General features: G+C 41.9%; 2 protein-coding genes across 10 annotated transcripts in view; both read right to left on the bottom strand.

Annotated features, from left to right (window-relative positions):
* Positions 1 to 1,454, bottom strand: part of Cers5 (ceramide synthase 5) — a 39,241-nt gene extending 37,787 nt beyond the window's left edge. Inside the window, exon 1 of the mRNA XM_019207419.2 lies at positions 1,374 to 1,454. Coding sequence (XP_019062964.1) covers positions 1,374 to 1,454 — 81 coding nt within the window. The remainder of the gene's footprint in view (positions 1 to 1,373) is intronic.
* A 1,846-nt stretch (positions 1,455 to 3,300) lies between these two features.
* The window catches only part of Lima1 (LIM domain and actin binding 1), a 99,336-nt gene continuing 91,972 nt past the window's right edge, over positions 3,301 to 10,664 (bottom strand). For all 9 annotated transcript variants that reach the window (XM_010623665.2, XM_010623664.2, XM_010623670.2 and 6 more), the window contains 2 exons: positions 5,891 to 6,024; positions 3,301 to 5,514 (listed from right to left, as the gene is read on the bottom strand). In XM_010623665.2, coding sequence (XP_010621967.1) covers positions 4,509 to 5,514; positions 5,891 to 6,024 — 1,140 coding nt within the window. In that variant the 3' untranslated portion in view covers positions 3,301 to 4,508. The remainder of the gene's footprint in view (positions 5,515 to 5,890; positions 6,025 to 10,664) is intronic.

Raw genomic sequence — 10,664 nt, 5'->3', positions numbered from 1 at the left:
CCTTCCAGGCCACGCCCCGCGTCACCCCCGCCCCCTCGCTGCCCTGGCTCCACCCACTGGGACCCCTTAACTCTGGTCCCGCCCTTTTTTGATACAAGTCTGAGCGGTCCTTCTCTTCCTTCCCAGCCCTCTGGAGCAGTCAAGGTCCCATCCTGTATTTCAGGCCGAGCTTCCCTTACGGCCACGTTCCGCTTTGGTTACTGCTCCCAGCCAGGCTGTACCTAAGTCTGCAGTCCCAGCTTCCCTCCAGCCTGGGCCTCTCTTGCATCTCAGCTGGTGCCTCCCACTGTTGTCCACCACTAGCATTCTTTTCACTCCCAATCTCTTCCTTCCTTCTTGCCCCTCCGTGATCCCCTATTTCGCCTCTTCATCCCTTAAAAGTTATCGCTTTTCCATAGAGAAAATGGACTTCAGAAAGTCCTTTTATTCTTCTCATAGGGAGAAGGAAATGAAAAGCAACATTAAAGGGAGAGACACCTAAGGAAGTCAAAGAGCAAAATAGGCTTGGGGTGTAACAGTGTTAGAGCTCCTGCTTAGCACGTGAGAGGCCCTGAGTTTAATCCCCAGTACAAAAAAAAAGTTTGGCTAATATTTAGTGAAGTTTATGTGCCAGGTACTGCACTGAACATTTTATACGGGTTATTTCATTCCTTCACCCTATGAAGATACTCTTCCACTATTTTATGAAGGAGGAAACTTCAGTCCAGAGAGGCCAAACAGCTTGCCCAAAGCTATATAGATAACAAGTGCTATCTACAAAGTCTAGATTCCAGAACTCCGAGCCCTTATCCTATAAACTACTTTGACTTTTGGTTCCCACACTGAACAATGAAGTCTGTGTGAATCTGTATGAGCAAATAGGGAAGCCATATCCCAGATACCTTCAAAAGACTGAACAATTGTTCCTAGAGTGCCCGAGAACCCTGAACTCTGAAAAAACTAATACAAAATTGTCACAGGTTAACTACGATGGGAGATGGAGGGTTGGAAGTAACTAAACCTCTACCTATCATCTGAGGACTGATAGAATAAGTTGTAACTAGAAAGGAGTGTTTATACCAGAATTAAGAGTTGGGGAGTGGGCCCCAACATCCCAAGTAGGATAAAGATCTAAGTTCAGTGCTTCTCTAACACTGATCAGCTCACATACTAGCTTTATGAAGCTCACATGAAGGGAAACTATGCATTTTCTGGGTCTGGGCAGAGAGATTCTAATTTCAGGAGAAGGTAGAGCCCATGAATTTGCATTTCCTTCCTTCCTTTTCTTCTTCCCTTTTTTCTGGTGGGGTGTGCTGGTTTGAGCATTGAACCCAGAGCCTCCTGCATTGAAAGCAAGCACTCTATGGCTGAGCCCTGAATCTCTCCTTTCTAACAGATTCATAGGTGATGCTACTGCTGCTGGTATGAAAATCACTACTGAAGCCATTTTCACCTAAACCTGCTAATAGTTCCATGATAACTACGTTATATTAGAGATAAATTTTAAAAGGAGGTATACTTCTTGAGTCCCAAGGGAATTTAAACCAGAACCCCTAGGAACACGGAACATGCCAACTTGCATGCAGAAACCAGCGCACAATGATTGTGGTGTGAGACCCTATTAAAATTTCTTTTTCTCCTAAAGTGCACCTTTACTAGCTCTCACCCTTTTGACTGTTAGAAAACATTGTTGATGAAATGTGATGACAAAAAAGACCTCCCAAAAAACAAAAACAACAAAAAGCCTTGATGTACCTTTCACTTTGGCTAAGTGTAGTATAATCAATAAACTCCATGCTGGGGATATAGCTCAATGGTTCCGCCGCCTGCTTCACAAGTGCAAGGTCCTGAGTTTGATCTCCGGTACAAAAAAAAAGAAAAAAAAAAAAAAAAAAGCTGCTAGAACCCTGTCGGTATGCAAAGTCATGATTAGGATCTCCTTAACCATCTCAGGTCCCAAACCAGCTCCTTTCCCCACTTGTCCAACAGAAAAACCTCACTTCACCCCATTGTCACTACCAACATAACAAGTCCAAACAAGATTGTCTTCATTCAGATACTTGAAAGGGACTAATGATTAGTACTATTTTCTTTGGCTGTAGGTTTTGTTCCCTAAGAATGTTTGTATTATTTTGGTAATCCTCCTGACAAGGAATCCTATTATTATATTGAACATGGAGCTACCCTTTTTTTCTACTCTCTGTACCTTTACAGTAATGTTTATTCCAATCCTTGAAAGGTATAGTAAAGGGTTCTTCAAACAATAATCTCAGTCCCTAAGTATTGAGGTATGTGGCATATACTCAACTGATAACCACTGGCATTCAGACTTTGTTGTATAAAGTTAGTGCCTATGTTGTGTACCACAAGGACAGGTTACAAAAGCCAATAGTCATATACCAAGAGTTGCTAAACTCAAGCCAAGATGGGGTATTTTATAAGTTTCCTGGGTTACTCATTCAGTGAACAGGGATTTGTAAATGACTTCAGCTTGGGGTGAAGATAAGAGCAGAAGTAGTGCACAGAGAAAACCCAGGAACATCATACATTGACACTGGCAAATTTAATAAGAGACTCAAAAAGCATACCTATGTCCAAGGAAATTACATTTCCACCCTACTCTTAAAACAAAGATTTAACATTGGAGCAGTTGCTTCTACAAAAGGAATCGACCAAAATACCTCTGCCCAAAGTGGAAAACCCATCCATTTTCAACAGAGGAATTTGGAAATTCTATTTAGCATGTTAGGCATAATTGTAAGGTGAATTATTAAATGTTGAATATGGTAATAAAAATCACCACTGAATTTGAATTGTTAAAACAAACAGCTCAGTTTGAATGCACACACTAATTCTCTTGCCAAGCAGCTTACAATTTTCCAAAAATTTTTTTTCTTCAGGGAGAATGAAAAGTCCAAATTCGGCCCAACATCACCACCTAGTGGTGGGATATGTTTGTAGTACTTTTTCTCCGCACTACAACACAGACAGACCCCTTCGATTTTTCTTACGAAACTGCTAAAGTAAAGCACATCTGCCAGGCGTGGTGCTGCATGCCTGTAATCCCAGCACTTGGGAGGCTGAGGCAGGAGGATTGCTGTGAGTTCGAGACCAGCCTGGGCTACATAGTAAGTTCCAGGTCAGTCTCAACTACATAGTGAGACCCTGTCTCAAAAAAACAAAACAAAACAAAACAAAAATAATAATAAAATAAAAATAAAGTAAAACAGATCAGGACAGTTTCTACTGATGAGTATATAGAAAAGGAGCACCAACAAATTCAATTGTAAATTAAAATCTTTATTGAATAAAAATGTCCCCGACTAAGCAAGACAGTAAGAAAACAATATTTTACATCTCTAAAAAAATCTCAAAGCTAAATCTCTATAAATGCAGTATAAAGAAAAGGCTGTATCTTGAAACACCTCTTCCTCCCCTACATACAATTTGGAATATCAATTATGTACAACAAATGTACTCAAGCTAACTCTTAATACTAAAGAAAACCATCCCAATAAAAAGGCCTATTGCTGGTTTGATTTCACTCTGGGAATACAATCTGCCATAAAAATCAATACACTTCAGAGCTGATATGTATTTAAAAATTAGTGTCTCAAAAAGGGGATATCAGAAGTAAAACATAGGTTTGGAGATCTGAGCTTAAGTGAGTTAAGGCAGTTCTTCTGTTACTCTTCCTTTGAACTCACTATGCTCTAACATGGAGCATGGTAAATAAAGATCCAAAGGTCTTACAAAAATATTGCAACCTACAGTAAATCGTGAGAAGCACAGATACCACAAAAGAGAAAGTGATCACTTGGGGTACAAACTTATTGGCAAATACCATAGCTTATTCGGGAGACAGTGGATCTCCCCAGGCACCAAAGCTGGTAGGTTGGTTCTTCAATCGTCTCAAAAGGTTCTGTGAAAGGGTGGCTATGTTATACCCTCAGTAATTCAAGAGTAGTATGCAAAGCGATAAACTTCCTATAAAATCAAAAGTAAGAAAATTAACCTTAAAAATCCTAAAAGACTAATCTCTTAACAGTTTAATACTAAAAAACTAAGTTGGTATTCCTTAAAAAATATACAAACTGTGCCCTTTATACTAAAGTGCATTCAGTCATAAGGTTTAGACACTTAAATCCTTTCTGTATGTTCTCTCATTTCCACAATAGTGTCTACAGTGTAAAAATGTACTACTCATCATCTACCTACTTTAGTATTATCTTTTGGGAATATAGTGGAATCTGGATTATGTCAGTTGGAATATCTCTCTGCTTACAAGCACCTGTGCATATCATCATGGCTACGATGGAAGATTTAAGTATGTCATCTTTAGCACTTAGAACTGGTTTTACTGCATATGGTTTTTTTGTTTTGTTGTCTGGTAGCAGGAATTCTTTTCCAAAGTTGTTTCCACAAAAAGGACAATTCATGTCAGGATTGCTGTTTCTTCATTACTTTGCTAAAGGTCAGTGGCTTGCTAACACTAAGATAAATGTAAGGCCCAGCACTCTTGCAGTTTGTCATTCTTCATCCTCATCCTCATCATAGTACCGATTTCTCTTTATTTGTTCTTCTACAGACAGCTCTTTGACTTCTTCTTCCTCCCAGAATCCCACATCCTGGGATTTCTGATTCTGAGTAGTGTATTCTTTAGGGGAGCTGTTATCTGCAAAGCTGGACCAATTTGGAGACTTGGGTTCTACTGGAGATTGCTCTTTGAGGAGGTTGCTATAATCATCATCTAGGTTTGCACCATTTTCTACGAGATTCTCACTCCCTATCTCAAAGCTGTGCGTTTCTTTACCACTTGTCCCTGCCTCTCCTCTTTTAGGCACCTTATTTTGCCAGGTCATTTTTTCCACGCTCCCATTCTTCTCAGGAACCATGGCATTTTCCACTTGTTCCCTTTCTGCTACTATCCCTCCTGCAAACTCCTCATTCTGGTCTGACATGCTCCAACCTTTCCTGATAGGTGGAGACAAATTTTGGGGGCTCTTGACAGAAGAGGTTCGAAATGAAGCTGCAACAGTAAAGGGGCGGCTTCTTTCCTTCAGTGAGGAAGATCGTCTTAGCTTTTTCAGATCCAGATCTACATCCTCAGGAGCTTCCGGCTTGCTGACTTCATCCTCAGGTGGCCATTTGGGTTTAGATACTTTGATTCCTTCCTCCAAGGTACTTCCTGCATTGCTAAATTCAGTCGGGGGAGGCCAGGCGATCTTTAGCTTCTTGGTTTCAGCTGGCTTGTCTTCCTTTTCTGGCTGAGAGGAGGCCTTGGCTTCCATACTTGCAGCCAGCACACCTACCTTGGCAATGGGTGCATCTTCCACCCCTGGGCTCTGAGGCATCTCCCCCTCACTTGGGATTTGGGCTGGTCTCTCCAAGGTCTCATTTTCATTTTTGCTTGCCCACAGATCCTTGTGTGGTCTGTGCCCAAAACCTTCATCATAGTTGCCTTTAGATTTAAAGAGTTGATTGAAGTGAGGCTTACAATAGATTCTTCCATGTAAAGATGCATATGTTCCTAGGCTGCCATCAAAAGAAAAAGAACAAAGTTAGCAAGGTTTTTTTGTTGTTTTTTTTTTCCGATACCAGGGATTGAACTCGGAACCTTGTGCTTGCAAGGCAGGCAGCAGAACCACTGAGCTAAATCCCTGGCCTTTGCAATCCATATTATTTAAACTTCAGTCCTAACATGCAAACAAACATATCAATGTATCAAGATATTCCAAATATCACTAGCATTTGACATGAAAGACCTGTCACTAAATAGTGTTTTCTACCTTTTCAAGTGCTCCCAAGGCAGCATCATTAGCACAACTGCTTTTAGCATGAGTGCCATAAAAGCCAAAGATTTCTTCAGAGCTCCAAGTATATAGAAATGGCTTGTTTGGGTCTGGCTCACCTAAGTTTGCTGTTGCAGTAGGAGCAACGGAAGCAGCTGATATGAAACACCTGTTGGTTGGCCAGGAGACGCTCCATGGGGTAGACTGTCTTCCGACATTCGACACAGGTCTCTCTTATAGGTGCTTGAAACTTCTAGGAAAAGGAAAGGGAAAAGGACAAGTTTAACTAATGTAGGCCGTGATGGGCTAATACTCTGCTAAGATGGGGCCCAGGATTCATGTTATCTAAGGGCTCCCTTAGCTGGCCTGTCAATTCTCATAGGAACACTAAACATGCACTCTGTCAGCTGACTATTTCAAGGCAAGAGGTTCTACGGTATTTCCTTCGCAAACTGTCTGGCGGTCCTAATGTTACAGCCACTGAGGAGAGGTGGACTTGGGCTACACTGTGGAGAAAGGTGTGGACAAAGTAAGTGCACACAAAGTAAGATTTGTATACAACAATACCATTGAAGCCTGTTCAAATCACAACTCATTAATGTAAAAGTGACAGGACAAAAGTATTTGTCAGATTTAATTTTTTTTTTTCAGTTGCAAAGAAGAGGGCATTCTGTATTTTTAACACTTGAAATAGATTTAGGAGATAAGCACTCGATGTGATAGGTAAAGACAGAGCCGCAGACAGAAACTTCACATGGTACCAGAGGAAATGGATATTATTCTGCTGGTGGGGGGGATGGAGGGACACAGAGTGCTTCCATAAACACACACACTAAGTCAGGGACACCGTGGAAAGGTGCAGCCCAGGGCTGGGGTAGCTCAGTGGCGCTGCACCTGCTTGGCAAGCACAAGGTCCTGAGTTCGATCCCCAGTACTGGAAAAAAATAAAGTAAAATTTAAAACATAAAAATAATTAAAAAAAAAAAAAAAAAAAAAGGGGAAACTCAGAGAAAGCAAAAAAAATGCAGCCCAGGGCTGGGGTAGCTCAGTGGCGCTGCACCTGCTTGGCAAGCACAAGGTCCTGAGTTCGATCCCCAGTACTGGAAAAAAATAAAGTAAAATTTAAAACATAAAAATAATTAAAAAAAAAAAAAAAAGAAAGGTGTAGCTCAGTGAACGGAAAAGAGAACATCAGATTAAGTGAAGGTTTAGCTCACATTAGGAGGAAAGTAGAAGGCAGGAGCAGAAATTAGGTACCAGGAACAGGAAGCAGAAGCTGGAAGAGACAAATAGGAACCTTAAATGAATACACAGCATTTGGTGTGTCCTGGAGTGCTTGACTGCAGCCAGTCTGAAACTCAAAAACTCCAACCCAAGAATAACACCATGTTTTCTTTCTTCTTCAAGTAACTCTGCTAATCATGGCAAAATCAGCCTCACCCGTATCCACCTGAAGCTGGAACACATCCCAGCTCAGGAAAGCAATCTTTTATGAGACTTCACCCACACAAGGAGTGACTCATTAACAATTCTTTAGTATTTTATTACCTCCCACACCTGACCCACAATGGCTGTCTCCTTAAGGGAGCTTCACCCACACAAGAGAAAAGTCATCTTCCTCCCTTAAGATCACACGAATAGACTCCTCTCTCAAACTGACTCTCCACGAGCTCCTAACCAGCCAGACCTACCAAGGTCCACATCACTCACATTCATTTCTTACATAATCCCTTTGTGATATTATTTAAGGTTTATGCAGCAGCTGCCCAGGGACCATACAATACCACAAAGAGGATCCCAACACGGCAACATGCCGAGCCATAGTGGCCGTGGCTGTGCCTCCCTTTTATTTTCTCTGTTCTGGGCACTCAGCCACTTTTCTGTAATTGTCCCCATGTCTATTCAGACAACAGGAAGTGTAGTCAATGCCCAAAACTTGCTCCCGTTATCACAGGCTTGGCATACATCCTGCCCATGGCTATGTGGCATATTTGGACTCGGCACAGCTACATTTTGCACACTGCCAGTGAGCATGTTAGACATTTTTTTTTATCTTTACAATATAGTTGTTCAGTTATCAAGGGAAGATTTTTTTTCATCCCACCTCCCCGACCATCTTTTACACGGGGAAGTTAAGGCACCAAGATGTCAGGTGCTTATCGAAGTTACAAACACAGGAACAGAACTAGAATTAAACCCTGGAACTCCTCCTGACCCAAAACTAACAGAGCATTTTATAAATTGTCCTAGAATGTTAAATTTCCATAACTAAAGGAAACTGTTTTGGGGAAGAGAGCAGATGCTAACCCAAATGAAAATAATCTCACTATAGCACTTTTATAAAGCCAGGCTTCACTTGGTTTTAAATTAAAATGTATAGTTAATATCTTCAGGATATTCTAGAATGAATGAGGTATAAATAATTCATATTCATAAATACTGTCTTTTTCACATGAGCGATAGTAGAGAATCCCTTTTGATAAACATCTACTTAAAGTTATTTTTCCCACCAATTTTCCAATAAATTTGCATGGCTTCATCTATACTTTTTCATCCTTGTGTATTACATATTTTTTTCAGTCTAAGGAAAGCCCCACTTGGGTAGTAGAGTGAAATCAGAAGAAAATTCTATACTGATGTCAGGCCCCTATTCCTCAGAATACTACAAAATGTCCTTCGTTCCCTTCTTCCGATTTCTGCAAAATGTCTAGGTATGAAACTAAAAATTTTCATCATACAGTAAAAGGTTGGGCTAGCTCTGTGCAGCTTTTACCCTTCCATGAAACTCTTTGTGAAAGCATTTGAGAGATTATTTTTCTCTGTTCTAGGGATGAAACCCAGTGCCTCCACACTGAGGTACAACCCAGCTCTTTTTTGAGACAGGTCTCACGACATTGCTGAGATCCCAGACTGGGCTCAAACTTGTGGCCCTCTTGCCTCATTGCTCCCCCACCCCAGGGTGCTGGGAAAACAGGCATGTGTTACCACTCCTGGCTAATATTCGTATCTTAAATAGACTGCTCTCTATACACAGAGGGAGGGTTAGTGCTCTGAGAAAGACAGAAAAGATCCTAAGTGCCCATCTAGTCTAACTCTAGCTTTGTAAAATAGCATACAACAGAGGCTGAAGCTGTAGCTCAATGGGAGTGTACTTGCCTAACGTGTGAGGCCCTCGGTTCAATCCCCAGCACCACGGCTGACAGGGAACCAGGAGGGGAACGGCAGTGCATATCCTCTCACAGAGACTGCGGTGTTTTCTTCCCATATCCAACAGCGGGACCAGCTGAAGAAGTCTGGGGCCAAGTAGGTGTCTCCAGCAGCAGCTTCATCCCCTTACCCTTTTCCCACTGTGTTCCCCTCTGGGCGAATTCAGAGGAGGGCTTCTTTCAGATGGAAAGACAAAGCTTACTAGATCCCGGGGTCTCTCTTTTCCCCTTTCTTTACTGTGGTGTGGCTGACAATTAAAAACTTCTGGGCCTCATGAAGTAAAACAAGCATGATTCTTCTCACAGGGTCCACTGAGCTCTGCTCTCAGAACAGCACACTTTTTGAGGATGAACCTTCAGCTTCAATTTCATTAGCACCAACTCTCATCAACTAAACCACATGGCCAGTGTTCAAAGTGAACAAAATCCTTACTGTACCTTTTTTCACTCACTTTATGAGGCTGAATTTGAAATGTTATGAGTCTCTACCTTAGATGTCCTATTTCCAATAACAGACATATGGGCACTAAGGAACAGCTTTTTTCTAGGATTCATGGGATCCAAAAATCTATTCTGAGTGAACAAATGTATTTTTAGCTGCATGTAATTTCCCTAAGTGGAGAAACAACTCCTGCTGCAGACTAGAGCTGTGAGACCAGTAACACCAACAGGTCTTCTTGAACACATTAAAGTGTATTGCTTGCCTGCAGACTGTAAGGGGAGTTTTGAAGAAAAGAAAAAAATTGCCCTTAAATAAAAGTGGAAATGTAATTGAGTTCCACCTCAGGTTCTGACCTTTTGAGGTTTGGACTTCAGACAAGCACAGGCCAGTTTTCTCCAGTCTTTATCCAATGCTCAAAGCTGTCTCAGAAGGCAGGGCTGTTTGCAGTCTATTGCTGAGTAACCAGAGCCAAAGAGTAGCTATGGGACTGATTCAGCTGCAGAGAGAGTTCTACCTCTGTCCGTGTCCCTTGGTGTGCCCATCCCACATGAGATGTGGCTCTTCATGCAGCACTCTTCAGCTCAGACCTTGACTCAGAAGGATCTCAAGTTAGCACAGGGTCGGTCTAACCTAACAGACCTCTGGCCTGGCAGTTTAAGGAGGGATAGCTGTATGGAGAATTCAATTAGTTTCAAGAACAGATTTTAGTGCTTAGATGAGCCAGAGAAATTCCCCAGGTCCCTCAGTCACACAGAAAACCATGACCAAGTCAGATTTGCTCATCATTCTTTCTTTATTTTGACTTTACTTTCCTGAGGTGGAGTGGGGCGGGGCTGGGTTTTAAACTCAGAGCTTCCTATATGGTAGGCAAGTGTCCTACCACTATGCCCCCAACCCCTTCTATTTGCCATTCTGGATCCAGAACCACAATCCAAGGACTCACATCTGGGCAGGGTTGCTACTGGAAAGGAAAGTAACCTTGTGGAATTTGCTATGTTGTTGGCCTCCAGAAAATGGAAAAATAAAGTGTTGATGATGACAGCATGGGTAGATCTTCAAGGCCAGTAGAGAGTCAGGTGGGATGCACATGCAGATTTAATCATGACCCAGTTTGTTTCTTCTCCCTCCAACCCCAACCCCCTTTAGTGGTATCGGGGATGGAATCCAGGGCCTTGGCACTAAGCTGTATTCCCAGCCTTTTTTTTTTTTTTGAGATAGACTCGATAAACTGCCAAGCTGGGCTGG

This window comes from Fukomys damarensis, unplaced genomic scaffold, assembly GCF_012274545.1.
Source record: "Fukomys damarensis isolate Sample0158 unplaced genomic scaffold, DMR_v1.0_HiC HiC_scaffold_15, whole genome shotgun sequence".
Taxonomy (NCBI): Eukaryota; Metazoa; Chordata; class Mammalia; order Rodentia; family Bathyergidae; genus Fukomys; species Fukomys damarensis.
Note: the sequence above shows the minus strand (reverse complement) of the source record. Positions and strands in the feature narration are given on the sequence as shown.